The 15,676-nt window shown below is 42.7% G+C and overlaps 1 protein-coding gene across 1 annotated transcript; it reads right to left on the reverse strand.

The window, feature by feature from the left end:
• Nucleotides 1-2,496: 2,496 nt before the first annotated feature.
• On the reverse strand, nt 2,497-14,775 carry PRODH2 (proline dehydrogenase 2). The gene is made up of 10 exons (XM_067470500.1): nt 14,620-14,775; nt 12,371-12,564; nt 10,134-10,254; nt 8,632-8,715; nt 8,428-8,508; nt 7,281-7,427; nt 6,792-6,958; nt 5,305-5,415; nt 2,792-2,880; nt 2,497-2,677 (listed from the first exon to the last, which is right to left on the reverse strand). Exons 1-10 carry the CDS (start codon nt 14,773-14,775, stop codon nt 2,508-2,510), a joined length of 1,320 nt encoding a protein of 439 aa, XP_067326601.1. The 3' UTR covers nt 2,497-2,507.
• Nucleotides 14,776-15,676: the final 901 nt, after the last annotated feature.

Below are 15,676 nucleotides of genomic sequence, written 5' to 3' on the forward strand. Positions count from 1 at the left end.
TTGTCTGTTGGAGGAAAGTGTGAGTGTTGCAATTGGCTAGGCTTATGGGGGACATGAGAGAAGCCTCCTCGCAGGATTGCAAGACATCCGGGCATCCCCTGGGCAACGTCTTCGTAGACGGCTGATTCTCTCACTCCATAAGCAACCAGAAGCGACTTGCAGCATGGAAACAAGCAAGCAAAACAACTAATGGACCTTTTCAGGACCAACCATGAAAACAATAATTGACTAGGCTAATGCTAATCAAGGTGGCCAATTGCAACATTCACCCTTGCCTCAAGCAGACAAGATTTCTTTCTCCCACCTTGGACATTCCACGGATATATAACCTCACTTGCCTAGTTTCCGACAGACCTCACAATCTCTGAGGGTGCCTGCCATAGATGTGGGTGAAACATCAGGAGAGAATGCTTCTGGAACATGGCCATACAGCCAGGGAAACTCACAGCAAACCTATGCTATACTTCATTAATAGTACTGTCTCCAGTTTTTATTCTGGCCACCTATCCATCCTTCAACAACTTATGGGACCACAATAAATTGATGTATTGACTTATGTTGACACCATGCATTTCATAGATTTGGCAAGGAATACTCAGTGATAGTTTTGGCAGTTCCCTCACCCAAAGCTCACAGTACTTAAATGCATTGCCAATCATTATAATAAGGGGATTTTTCTTCTCTCACTCATTTGAGACTTTTGCAAGAAATGATGGACACAGTACATGCCGTTCTTCAATGGCTACAAAAGCGCCTTAGAACAGGCAGCCCTCCCATCAGGAAAAAACGACAAAACCAATTCAGATTACAAATTTGGGGTCCTTGAAAGGGCAACATGTTATTACTTATCTATCATTTTGTTGCTATAGTTGTGCTGCTTGGAATGGGAAGAACTGCTTATGGGATTTTCTGCTTTATATGCTAAAAATAATTTGCCATGAAAACACAAGCTCATGCCACAAACTCAATTCGAATCCCACAGTTCTTTGGCGGAATGGCTATTTTATGAGATGGGAAATGTGTACAATTAATGGAATATGTTGATGTATTCCTGAGCTTTACTTCTTTAACTGAAACCTTAGTATTAGAGATAGAAAAAATACTTAGAGAATAAAAATAGATTCCCACACCACAAAAACAAATGGCCATTCAATGTATTTCTCATAGGTAGATTATTTTCTCATAGATTGAAGGAATAATATAAGTATCATAAAGTAAAGGTAAAGGTTTACCCTGACATTAAGTCTAGTTGAGTCCAACTCTGGAGGTTGGTGCTCATCAAAATTTCTAAGCCAAAGAGCTGATATTATCCGTAGACGCCTCCAAGGTCATGTGGCCAGCATGACTGCATGGAGCACTGTTGCCTTCGTGCTGGAGCTATATCTGTTGATCTACTTACATTTGTATGTTTTGTAACTACTAGGTTGGCAGAAGCTGGGGCTAAAAGTGGGAGCTCATTCTGCTTTCTGGATTTGAACCGCTGACCTTTTGGTCAGCAAGTTCAGCAGCTCAGCAGTTTAACCCACTGCACAATCAGGGACTCATCATACAATTTGTACATTTTGTAATTTTGCAATACAGCCAAAGGTTTGTAGTTTGGTGAGGCACCAGCACTTTATGGCACAGAAGACTAAGGGCCTTATAAAGCTACAACTCCCATGATTCCATAGTATTGAGCCATGGCAAGAGATATCAGACTTCATTAACTCTGCAGCATAGATGCACCCTAGTAAGATACCACTTCCATAACTGATAGATAGCAAATACAATACAGAAAAATACTGAAAACTTGTCAGCCACCCATTCATTTCTCTTCCCAGCTGAAATCCATCACTTGACCAAAAGGGTTTCAACATTTCAAGTCTGCTCCTGTGTTACTATGCCACTGCTTGCTTGCTTGGTCCTTGCCTAGGTTTCTTGTGCCGGCATGTTTGTACATTATAGTTTATCTGGAGTTATGTGTGTATATTAGAGTTAACGGGGAGCCCCTGGTGACGCAGTGGGTTAAACCGCTGAGCTACTAAACTTGTTGACTGAAAGGTCACAGGTTCAAATCCAGGGAGCGGCGTGAGCTTCCACTATCAGCCCCAGCTTCTGCCAACCTAGCAGTTCGAAAACATGCAAATGTGAATAGATCAATAGGTACTGCTATGATGGGAATGGCACTCTGTGCAGTCATGCTGGTCGGCGCTCCATGCAGTCATGCTGGCCACATGACCTTGGAGGTGTCTATGGACAATGCCAGCTCTTCGGCTTAGAAATGGAGATGAGCACCAACCCCCAGAGTCAGACACGACTGGACTTAATGTCAGGAGAAAACCTTTACCTTTACCTTTATTAGAGTTAACAGACCCATGATATTACTAAGCTTCTGTTTTGGAATCTGGCAAACCAAAATGATGAACATTTTGAAGATCACATTGGAGTGACATTGGGACAGAGGATGTCCGTGGGTCCTGGACAGAGGGGGGAAAGTGGGATACTTCTTTGGGAATATTTAGATTTCCTCAAGGCCTTCTCAAGATCCGTCTGCGCAGCTCTGAGCGTAACAGATTGCGTTCCTTCCTGATGCCTTGCAGGACACTCTGGTTCTCATGAGCACGGCGGATCAGGTACGGGATCACCTCTTCCACCGATCCATAAGGGATGGATTTGTAGATGGCATAGCCCGCCTGACCTAGGTGTGCACAAAGGAGTTATTAAAAGGGAGGGAGAATAAAAAGAAAGGATGCAAGCATATTGCAAGAAGAATGGAAAGGGGAAATTGGTAAAAGGGAGGAATAACACTCACCAAGTGCCAAGGACACTTGGTCACACATGCCCAGAAGCTGTCCAAAGCTGACGGGTCCAGCAGCTTTGTCGATACCCATCTCTGCCATCCTTAAAACAAACATAGGCTGCTAATGGCTATGGATGAAGTGCAGAAGTAAAAAGCATAAGCTTGAAGGCATGGGATAACATTTCAGCTCAGCCATTAACTCATTTGGACAAGCCACTCGCCACTCCAGCTCAGAGTTTCAATTACTTGCATTTACACTATGCAGATAAAAATACTCTCATATACAACAGGCTCTGATATCAGAAAGAGAGGCAGCAGCTGTCTCCATTAGCAAATTAGGGAGCAATTTGAAAGAAGAGTGAATTCTTATTTATTTAATTTGTTCTTACTATATTTTGACTGCTAAAGGTGTGGGGAAGGACTTATTTTCATTTCATGTGCCATATGATCCAAACAGTTTTGGACATTGTGTTGTTGAAGGCTTTCATGGCCAGAATCACTGGGTTGCTGTGAGTTTGCTGGGCTGTATGCTTCTGGAACATGGCCATACAGCCCGGAAAACACACAGCAACCCAGTTTTGGGCATCTTTGTGGGCAAGGGGAATTTCTATATGTTGATCTGTGTTAGGCAACCAAATTATTTCAACTGAGTCTAATGTGCTCGAAAGAAAGAACATTGTAAGTTCTAAGCTAGTAAGAACTAGTCTCATACATTCGTAAGGAATTGCTATCGGTTTTTGTTTGACCCATTCGTATGGCCCGGCTTCCGTTTCTGTCCGCTGCTTCTGAAAACGGGCGCCTTTACAAATGAGCTTTTCTGCCCAAGGTCCGAAAAGAACAAAGATTTTCGGACCTTGGGCAGCAAAGCGCCAGGCCCTGCCAGCTGAGCCTATGAGTGTTGAGCACTTGGCTGTAGGCCCTGCCAGCCAGGACCTACATCCAAGCGGGCCCGATGTCCGGCGCTTGGCTGTAGGCCCTGTCAGCCAGGCCTACAACCATCACGCGCTTGGCTGTAGGCCTATAAGCATCGAGCGCTTTGCTATGGGCCTGCCAGCCAGGGCCTACATCCAAACGGGTCCAGTGTCCGGTGCTCAGCTGTAGGCCCTGTCATCCATGCCTTTGAGCATCGCGCACTCAGCTGTAGGCCCTACCAGCCAGGGCCTACAACCAATCGGGCCCAGTGTTTGGTGCTCGGCTGTAGGCCTTGCCAGCCAGATCTACGAACATCGAGGACTTGGCTGTAGGCCCTGCCAGCCAGGGCCTACATCTGGCAACAAAAATATATAATTTTTGGAGGGGATATGAATATGGTAATGGATATGGTAAAAGATAAATCTAACCCAACAGCTAGAGATAAAAGCAACAATATGACAAAGTTAAGTAGGACTATGGGCAAATGGGGATTGAGAGATGCTTGGAGATTACTAAAAGGAGATGAGAGAAGGTACACATATTTCTCAGAAGTGCATAAAACATACACAAGAATAGACAAGACTATATGTTCATTACAAAAAACATGTTAGATAAAGTTACAAATACCGAAATAGGAAACATAAGGATTACTGATCATGCGCTAGTTAGTATAGAAATTGAAATTAAGCAAGATTACAATCAGATAAAAAGATGGAGATTTAATCCTAGTATTCTGAAACAGGAGGAAACTGTAAATAAATTAGCAAAAACAGTGGCAAGAAATTTGGGACTTAAACAATAAAGAGAAATCAAGAGCTTTATTATGGGATACGATAAAAGCAGTGATGAGAGGGCTGATAATAAAAGAAGCATCAAAGGTAAGAAAGAAACAGGAAGAAAGGAAATTACATTTAGAAAAAGAGATAGAAAAATTGGAAAATCAGTACATAACAAAAAGAACCAAATTTATATATAATTTAATTATTTATTATTTATTTCGAGGTTTTATATACCGACCCTCTCACCTTCAAAGAGGGTTTCGGACCGGTTAAGGGCAAAAAAGAAGAATTAAACAAAATGGAGATGGACCAGGTAGAAAAAAAAATGATATATCCAGGGCCTACATCTGAAGGGGCCCAGTTCCTGGTGCTGGGCACTTGGCTGTAGGCCCTGCCAGCCTCGGCCTACATCTAAGCACACCAAGCACCTGGCGCTCAGCTGTAGATCCTGGCTGGCAGGGCCTACAGCTGGCGCATCAAAAATTAGCCCAATAAATGGTTGTCCCCCCCTTTTTTTTGTTTCAATGATGTTTCCAATCTTGAGGGGGTAGAATGGTACGAAAACACGAAATAAACAAATGAAATGGTAACCAGGCTCATGACTAGTAAGAATTACATATTCACCCCTATTCATCAGTGATGGCTGTGAGCATGTACATGTAAATGTTACACATGGTTTTTTTTTACATAATATGACCCTTGACTTATCCATGGGTCATATCAAAATCCACACTTTTGGCTGCAAAACCTGTCCTCAGTTTGTACATGAGATGGATTTATAAGTGAGTATATGTGGTAGACAGGCAGCTCCCTTCTCTGCCGTCCCTTTTGTACCTTTGGACAGCGTGCATCACCGAGGCTTCGTTATGTGTCGCCACAATCAGCTCAAAGCTCCCTCTGGCTTTAGACACTTGATCCAAACCGAAATCTAAACAGCGTTGGTAACTGTGTCATAAGGAAAAAAAGAGAGCAGGCATCAAAAAGGGAAGGAAGACTGTCAATAGGAAATGAACAAAGAAAATGCCATCCACTCCAGATTCTCCACTGGAACCACATCTGTTTTTTTTTCTTCACCAGACATTCTAACTGAATCTCAATTTGTGAGCCTCAATATTTCATCTTCTTTTTCCTTTGTTTGAACACTTGTCAGCATTGGAACCTCCTCCGCCTCCTCCTTCTTCTGTCATTTCATTTTACTACCCCTTTCCCTCAGTTTTTTCTTTGCCCTCCAAATTAGTTCGTTCACATTTTGTGCCATTGATTTTGGAAAATGGCATTCATAGCTTTTTGGAAAGGCATGACCTTATTAGAGATCATAACCTTTTGTAAAGTACCATCTTCCTGAGAAGAGTTAAAAACTCACTTGAGTCAACCTTCTCCTTAGTGGTAAATAATATCCACTAATATACATGCAAGGCAATTTTGGTTTCTCAGCTGTTAAACTGAATTCCCTGGGTATCTCTTTGAACTGTTAGGAGATATGCCAATGCACAAAACCAGCAGAATTTCAGAAGTGTTATTTCAATTGCTAGTATAGGAGGCTTATAGAAGGTTGCTATTTTCAACAGTTCAATGATCATTGGGCTGTTTTTGGTGTTCTTGCCATGTCTGTTTTTCTGAGAGCTTTCACATCCCTGAAAAACTCAATTGTCTTTATTTCCTCTCTATTGTGTGGCCGTGGTTTAGTCTTGGCTCCATAAGTGATGAGGAGATATTGGAAATGTAAATATTGATTTATGTATAAATTGTATGCACTTTACAAGCACTGAAATGTATAGAAAAATCAAGTTCTCTCTGTATTAGAAAGAATGTTGAAGGAGATCTGTGTCCAAGGCACGGGCAGGTGGGGGAACATTCTGTCCTAGTAGCAACAGAGATAAGTAAAAAGTAAGGAGCCTCATGACAGGTCAAAGTAGGCCCCTTGATTGATGAATGTAAGCTGTATGCTGCTGCTAGAAAGAAATACACAGAAACATGCATTTTGTATGTTGGAAGATAGAATTTGATATTCCTGTGATGCTAAAGTGATGCCAAGAATGATGTCAATGTATGTAGATGCATGTTCTTTGTTTGCTTGCAATTGGAAGGTATAAAAAGGCCGTCAACACCTATATCGGGGCTCTGGATGCTTTTGGACACAGCTCCACTCCAGGGTCCCAGCTGGAAATTAAAGCCGTACTTTTCTGACCTCCTATAATATGCTGCAACATAAGCACATCTGTATGAAGACTGAATCAGCATGAGGGAGATGAAACTTCCCATTCCTCACAGCCAATGACCATATAGTTGATGAGCAGATCTATGGGCAGAGTCTTTCTCACCTATCATTGGTAGCCTCCCAGTTGGGTTGCACGAGATCAGGGTACCCCTTTTCCTTTGCCAGATTCCGCTCCTTCTCCAAATACGCACCTCGTACCAGCTTCACTCCAAAACAGACACCCAGGTGTTCAGTGAGGGACACATCTCGAGTCAACCGATCTAGTGTGTCCTGAGTAAAGACAGAGCTGGTCAAAAGCAAAATGGCCACGTACAACAGAGAAAAGCAGAGTCTATCATTTTCACACAGCCCTATATTCCAGAATATCAAGGCAGAAAATCCCACAATATCTGCTTTGAACTGGGTTATCTGAGTCCACACTCAGATGTGGGATTTCCTGCCTTGATATTCAGGGATGCAGAGCTGTGTGGAAGGGCCCCCAGATGGCAACATTGCAGTGGGTTATTTATTTATTTATTTATTTATGCTTCTATGATGTGCTGGGAAAGAAGGAAAAGTGAGCACCTGAGTAAAGAGGATTATGGGGACCCACCTTGAGATATGCCTGATATGTGTTCCATATCCATGGATGCTGTGTATTCCAGGAAGCCATCATTGCCAATGTAACAAGTGTCAAGGCAGGGTTCACATAGGTATATTCTGCATCCACCAGAACACGCACTCCTTTTTCCACAGCGTACTAGAGCAGGAGATAGGATTGCAATGAAATACAGTCAGCCCTCCATATTTGCGGGTTTGATTTTGTGAATTTGATTGTTTGCAGATTTAATTAGTATGCTTTATGTAGGTGCCCCTGGTGGCTGCTGAACTAGCTGACTGAAAGGTCAGCGGTTCGAATCCAGGGAGTGGGGTGAGCTCCTGCTGTTAGTCCCAGCTTCTGCCAACCGAGCAGTTCGAAAACATGCACACGTGAGTGGATAAATAGGTATCACTCCAGCAGGCGCTCCATGCAGTTATGCCGCCATATTACCTTGGAGGCGTCTACAGATAATGCTGACTCTTCGGCTTAGGAATGGGGTTGAGCACCACCTCCCAGAGTCAGGCACAACTAGACTTAATGTCAAGGGGAAACCTTTACCTTTATATCTAAGAATCACTAGCTCCTCCAGTACAACACTATGCTCAACTTCCACTGGAAGGCAACTGTAGGAATTCCAGCATGATTCTATGGTTAACTTTGGCAGAAGGTGCCCATAGGGTCATGGTGGAGCAGCTGGAAATTCCTAGATATGTTATAACAGTTGCATCTTTCTAGTTTTGGAACAGGGCAGTTAGAAAAAGTGTTTTTGCTGTGCATGGGGTCGAGATTAATCAACTACCGTACCTAGAGTTATCTCTAGTTTCCTCTCTTCCCCAGAAAATTACTTCTGGATTTGTTTCATGTCTTTAGAGTTTCCAGCCTTTCAATTGTTTACTGCTGTGCTTTTAGACTTCAGAAATCAGCAAATGGAACTGTTCACTGTACAAATCCTATTTACCTGCTATACGAAACCTATGTGAATTCGAATTCTAGAACAGATATCTACTCAAAGTTAAGTTCTGTGTAATTTCATCTGACTTGCTCTCAAATATAAATTGGACATCAGATCTAAATGCAAAATCTTCTTCCCAGCTTAGACATATCTATCATGACCCAGTAAGATGTAAACCTCTAATATCAAACTGTTTTTTCCTAATACCTGTGCTACGGAATTGAGCCGACGCAAAGATCTTTGGAAATGCTGGTTCTCTTCTTGGGTCAGGCAGCCAAAATTAAGGTCCTGGTGGTAGAAGAGAAAAAAGACACATTTTAAATTATATTTAAGTATCCAATTTACAAAAGAAATTTGGGTAGCCAAGACGAATGGGGGAATGGGAGAGCAGAGGGGGAAAAAGAGACTCACTTCTCCTTTCATGGCAGACACCACTCTTTCTAAGCTCAGATCCAACTTTCCGCTTTGTTCTTGTAGATGTAAAGTAATGGTTTTCTGTAGAGAAGAGAAATAAAAGAGCATCCCCAAATATAATTTCATTTATTCCTGGTAGAGTATACTATTTTTAAGTTATAGGTAGATGCTCATGTTTCTACATATTCTCATTCTTTATTTTAAAAAAGCCCTCCCTGCAAGTAGAAAAACACCAGAACAGCATGTTGGCTGAACTACAACCTTTTCTCTGAAGTGCTTTGTTTTCATTTCAGGGAATTTGGGATGTTTGAAAAAAATTAAAAATGATACATGGGATAAAAATGGCCTGCTTCCTCTGTGTGTTTTGGACTTCAACTCCCACAATTCCTAACAACCTACCGGTGTCAGGAATTGTGGGAATTGGAGTTCAAAACACCTGGAGTGCCAAAGTTTGCCCATACCTGTGATACACCATCGTTCTGATGCAACCTGGGGATCACAACCAGACACAATGAAGACATCTGCCCTTGCGCTTTGCTATTCTGTTGCTGAGTACACATGCCCAGTGTGGAATGCATCTCACTATGCAGTGTGGAATGCATCTCACTATGGATGTGGCTCTTAATGAGACATGCCACATTATCACAGGGTATCTGCAACCTACACCACTGAAGAAATTACACTGCTTAGCTGGTATTGCACCACCTGACATCCACCAGGAAGTAGCAGTCAGTAGTCAAAAGACCAAGGCATTGACACCTCCGGCCCATCCCCTGTTTGTATATCAGCCAGCACGCCAATACCTTAAATCAAGAAATAGTTCTTTAAGTTCTACAGAGATACTCGCAGGAACATTTCAGCAAGCGAGAGTCCAAAAGTGGCAGGCTAAAACCTGGAAACTCAATCCATGGTCAATACCAAATGAAAGACTCCCTCCTAGGGACACAAAAGATTGGGCGACTTGGAAGGCGCTGAACAGACTGCACTTTGGCACCATGAGATGCAGAGCCAACCTTAAGAAATGGGGCCACAAAGTGGAGTCCATGACATGCGAGTTTGTTTTTTAAATACATTACATTTGTACCCATGGTTCACCTTCCACCTGGAAACCGTTGCCCTCACTGCGGGAAAACATGCAGGTCAAGAACCACAGTCACCTATGTACCCACCGCCAGGACACCGGTGGAGGACAATCTTATCCAGACAATGAAGGATTGCCTAAGTAAGTAAGTAAGTAAGTAAGTAAGTAAGTATATAATGGGACTTGGGCATCTATGGACTTTCACATCTATGGGATCCTGAAACTAAATCCTATCAGATAACAAGAGTTAGTTATAGCCATTTCCTGATAGTCAATACTGCATATTGTTGATTTTGATTGTTCCTTATGTTTTGAAAACTTGGCAATACTGTCTCCCATTCGTACTTATCGGTCAACGTTTCCTCTCTCCAGCCATACAATCTTAGTGGTCCTTCTCCCTACTGTTAAAAATACTTACGCACAGCTCAGCCGCCATCAATGCTGTCACCTTGAGCTGCATCATGGGATTTGTAGCACCCCTCACCGACAGATCCAGGCAGGTCAGCATGGAGTGGGTATTCTTCTCATACCACTCTTCTCTGGTTAAGACACAGAAAGAGAGTTTCCATCACTCTGGAGTCTCCCCCAAGCACTCAGCAGGAACTCTACATGGAGAGCAATGTCTTCCAACTTTTCCAATGTCCATCAGGCACCAAAATCAGATTTTATATTCCACTTAGTACCTTTCACTAACCCTAGCCTGGCATAACCAATGAGGAAAGTTTCTCCTCTCAAGGTCCATCAAAAGTTACTTCCATTAGAGGTTAATCTCATTAGGCTTTCAGTTTGAAACTTTAAGGAGCTATTCAAGATTTTATGTATTCACTGTGATTTATCCATGTTGGACAAAATATATCCTTCTCTAGCATGGCTCTATAGTATTCTTGGGCTGGAAGTCCTTCATTTCAATAGGTTTCACTATTATCCACAGTTTTGTGTGTCCATGCAAAAATCTGGGAATGTATTTTCTACAGATATATACACAGTTCTTGATTCATGCACAAATGATAGACTTTTACATACTGTATTTGTTCAATTCTAAGCTGGCCTCAATCATAAGATGCACACTAATTTCAGTACTATCACTACCATTCCAAAAATACATAAGATACACCCATGATTTTAAGACATACCCCATTATTAGAGATGCTTATATCAGGAGGTGGGGGTCAGGCCCGTAGCCAGGATTTCGATTTTGGGGGGGGGGGCTGAGTTTGTTGTGGGAGGGGGGCTGAGTCTGAGTGAAAGAGGGTCTACCCTAGCAAACCGTTTGTATCGTTGTATGAGTCGCCTAAGGGCTGAGAAGAGCGGTATACAAATAAAGCAAATAAATAAATAAATAAATAAATACCCCAATACCCCCATATATTGAGTATGGTGATCAGAACATGATATGAATAAACATAACAGTTTAAATAATGCACCAGTAAGGCCTTTTCATGAATCACCATGAGAATTTCGGGGGGGGGGCTGAAGCCCCTCAAGCCCCCCACCCCCACCCTGGCTACATGCCTGGTGGGGGGAGTCTGTCATAGAATTGAAGAAATACTATATAAGAAAACAAAACAAATTATTTTAGAACAATGCACTTTTTCCAATAATGCTACTGATTCTCAACTTTGACATGGTCTCATCATGTTTAGAGCCCTCAATGGCAATGTGGGTTAAACTCTTGTGCTGGCAGGACTGATGACTGATAGGTCAGGGTTCAAATCCGGGTAGAGTGGGTTGAGCTCCCTCTGTCAGCTCCAGTTCCCAATGTGGGGACATGAGAGAAGCCTGCCACAAGGATGGTAAAATACCAAAAACATTCAGGCAACAAACGAGAGTTCTTTCTCTCACCCTGGACCTTCCGCAGATATATAAACCCAATTTTCCAGTTTCCAACAAACCTCACAAACCTCTGAATTGCCTGCCATAGATGTAGCGAAACATCAGGTGAAAATGCTTCTAAAACATGGCCATACAACCCAAAGAACCTACAACAACCCAGTGATTCCAGCCATGAAAAGCCTTCGACAATACATATTCACAGAAGTTACTTATTTCAATATAGTTTTCTATTGAAATGAGTAACTTAGTTTTCTATTGTCATCAAATAATCCAAGACTGATTGACTTGGTTTGGGTAAGGGTACACTAGTCACATCTCCTAATTATCCCAAATTAATCAATTAATTTCCCTTTTTCTGTTGTTGTTTTTGTTGTTGTTGTGTGTCAAATTTATTCCAGTTTATGGCAGTCCTAAAGTGAAGCTACCAGATGGGTTTCTTAGCAAGTCTTCATAGAAGATTTGTTACCGTCTTTCTAAGAAAGTATGACTTGCCCAAATTCAACTAGTAGATTTTAATGGCTGAACTGGGATTTGAACCCTGGTCTCCCAGAGCCCTAGAACCATCACACTATACTAAGGATTTTCTTTCCTATATTAAGAACTTAAGAAGCTGGGGAGAACTTCCTCATGACTAAAATGCTGACAAATCTAAAGTCAGGAATGACTAAAATGTCATATTCCCTTCTACCTATTAATTCTCAGTTATTCAGGACATCTATAGAGTCCTGAACTTCTTGCAATCCTCTTCCTTTATGTACTAGAGCACAATTACTTGCCTGCTGTCCAAACCTCGGTCCTGTTCTCCGTTCACCCAATACTCACCCATCCCTTGCCTGCCCCACATCTTCCTCTATAGGGACTGCGAGGAGAGGGCGGACCCCCAAACCCTGCAGCCGTTGCAATGTTTCCTTGATCTCTCCTTGGGTTTCGCCGGCTACAAACTGTCCATACAGTGTGAGTCGGAGGATTGAGCTCCATAGCCGTTGCCCCAAAATCCGTCGGGAGATGGAAAGAAGCTTGAAGGGGCAGAGAGAAATACACAGTGAGAAGAAAATCCTAGAGCAGTATCCATGTTCATCTATTATGAAATCAGAGGGGTAAATCCTATTTTAGACTATAACTTCCAGAACCCATGAGGCAACGTGACCACCATTCAATGTGGCTGGAGGATTCAAGAAGCTGTGGCCTAAAAACATGATGGCAAAGATTACATAGTTAAAACTTGTGCGCCAGCAGGATTCCTGTGCCACAGCTTGGCTCAAAGGGTACCACGAGCAAAAGATTTTAGGATAGTATATCTCCCCAAGCTCAATATTTGAGCTCAATATTTGGCAAGCAATTTGTTTTTAATTTTTTCTACTTGCAGATACCTTGAGGTGGAGGGCAATTTAATTTTCCCATGCATTATAATTAAAACATTCTTAAATACTTAGATGCCAATAAGAGCAACATGTAACTCAAAGTCCCTTCCATGTAGTTAGTGTAGCTTACTTCCCACGAAGGGGTGCACACGATAGATTACAGGCAGCCTTTATTATACAATGTAACAACATTCGAAAATTTTTCTGTTCCTGATTTGAAAGTGTTGTTTCCTGTTTGTGTGGCACTCACTTTGAAGGTAGTTGTTATCCTTGTTTTTATGGCTGCCACAAACTATGTTGAATTGGTTGACATTCGATGTTGTTGTTTACTCGTTCAGTTGCTTCCGACTCTTCGTGACCTCACGGATCAGTCCACACCAGAGCTCCCTGTCAGCTGTCACCACCCACAGCTCCTTCAGAGTCAAGCCAATCACTTCAAGGATCCATTCCATCCATCTTGCCCTTGGTCAGCCCCTCTTCCTTTTTCCTTCCATTTCCCCAAGCAGCATTGTTTTCTCCAAGCTTTCCTGTCTTCTCATGATGTGGCCAAAGGGCTTCATCTTTGCCTCTACTATCTTTCCCTTCAGTGAGCAGCCGGGCTTTATTTCCTGGAGTATGGACTAGTTTGATCTTCTTGCGGTCCAAGGCACTCTTGAAATTTTCTTCGAACACCACAGTTCAAAAGCGTCTATCTTCCTTCACTCAGCCTTCCTATGGTCCAGCTCTCACATCCGTAGGTTACTACAGGGAATACAATTGCTATAACTATGCGGATCTTTGTTTCCAGTGTGATATTTCTACTCTTCACTAGACATTTGATAAGATATTCATTAAAAAACTATAGCAAAATGTGCTGCAGGAAGTCCTTTGTTTTTGCAGTTTAATAAAAAAAATCCAAGTTTTTATGATAGAAACAATTAGGAAATGGCATTTATAACAAAACTCATGTTACATAGTGTGAAAGCTCAGTGTCAGTGTGTGTTCCTTCCTGTCGCCTGTGGACTTACAGCCACCCCATGAAATCCACAAAGCATTCTTTGGCAAAGCATACAGGTGGTTTTTCCAGTTCCTACTGCTTAAATATAATCTGACATTCATTGGGAGTCTCTGACTTTGCTTATCTTCCAATTAGAGATGGAATCTGGGTTTTGTTTTTGTTTTTTGTGTGTCAGGACCGACTTGAGAAACTGCAAGTTGCTTCTGGTGTGAGAGAATTGGTCATCTGCAAAGACATTGCCTGGGGGACGGCCGGATGTTTTGATGTTTTACCACCCTTGTGGGAGGCTTTTGTCATGCCCCCACAGGGTAAACTGGAACTGACAGAGGGAGCTCATCCGTGCTCTCCTCAGATTCGAACCTCTGACCTGTCAGTCTTCAGTCCTGCCACTGGGGGCTCCTATAGGATCTGGTGGCTTTAGGGTATATAGAATCAATGACAGTGTTTATTTAGCACACTTATGATTGCCAATTCATGAGCAGGCTGAACTACATAGAGCTTTGATTTGGCCAGGTCATTGGATGGGGAAGGGATCTAGTCTTAGGGGAGCTTGAACTTTTCTCTTCTGGGGTCCATGATGCATATCCCCATCTATGGAAGCCTGCTCCTTAACAATGAATCTAAAATTGTCTAAGAACACAATCCAATCTGCCCCAAAAGATAGCTATGATGGAGAAGGGGAATTGGGTGGATTCAAAGTCTCAATTTCTCACCATGGGTGCTTTCTGAACCAGCCTTGGAGAAGAGCAGAGCAGGAACACCAGCAATCCACGGGCCAGTTCCCAATTGCTTTTGAGGCGGAAAACCTTCCCATCATCCAAATTTAGTGATAGATGTGGAGGGCTCTTTGTAACAGTTTTGGGGCCCATCCTGGGAAGTGAAGATTTCCAGGCAGAAGGTTGAGGAGTCCCAAGGGCTATTGCCCAACGGTGCAAGAAGCGGGGGGCCCATTTCAGCATGCCGCCAGATCTGTCTGAAGGGCACAGTGACACGTCTGAGAATGCCACATCTGGTGCCTATCCCATAGTGTTTGGTATGGAGTGAGGGGGGGGGGGAGGGGAGCATCCAGGGAAGACCAGGAGGGCAAAGGGATAAGTACAACACCAGCCCAACTAGGTGCTGCTTCAGCAGGTTTGGGAGCCAATGAGGAGAAGAGCTGGCTTGGTACAGTAGTGAACCTGCTAAGGAGATGTCACTTATTAACAGCAGGAATCCAGGCATTTTCATCTTCTTGCTCTATCCCATCAATTTCCCTTAAAGAATGCTCTTTATGCTCTTGATATTCATATGCTCCATATTCTTGGTTCTCTCTGCAGCGCTTCAGCTTCCAGACTTACCTGGGATTTTTTTGATTCTCGCTTGTCCTCTTTGCACTCTCAAGGGGTACCTCCAGATTGATTGAAAAGATCACAGAGTTCCCAAATTTGTTTCTGTTCTTTCTGATGTTATTGTATTTATATATATCTTGTAAGCCGCTCTGAGTCCCCTTCGGAGTGAGAAGGGCGGCATATAAATGTCGTAAATAAATTTAAAAATGTTATTCTGGAGATCCACACATGTGCTCTTTATCTCACAATGTTATTTTTGGGTGTGTCAGGAGCGACTTGAGAAACTGCAAGTCACTTCTGGTGTGAGAGAATTGGCCATTTGCAAGGACGTTGAGCAGGGGATGCCTGGGTGTTTTACCTTCCTGTGCGAGGCTTCTCTTGTGTCCCCGCATGAGAAGCTGAAGCTGACAGTTGGGAACTCATCCCGCTCCCTGGATTTGAA

The sequence above is a fragment of the Anolis sagrei genome, chromosome 6, assembly GCF_037176765.1.
Source record: "Anolis sagrei isolate rAnoSag1 chromosome 6, rAnoSag1.mat, whole genome shotgun sequence".
In the NCBI taxonomy this organism is placed as follows: Eukaryota; Metazoa; Chordata; class Lepidosauria; order Squamata; family Dactyloidae; genus Anolis; species Anolis sagrei.

Coding starts and splice junctions, on each gene's coding strand:
- PRODH2 (XM_067470500.1), bottom strand. CDS start 14,775: ATGGGCCCCAAAACTGTTACAAAGAGCCCTCCACATCTATCACTAAAT. Junction 8,509..8,631: donor TGTCTGCCATGAAAGGAGAA/GTGAGTCTCTTT, acceptor TTCTACCACCAG/GACCTTAATTTTGGCTGCCT. Junction 2,881..5,304: donor GTGATGCACGCTGTCCAAAG/GTACAAAAGGGA, acceptor GTTTGTTTTAAG/GATGGCAGAGATGGGTATCG.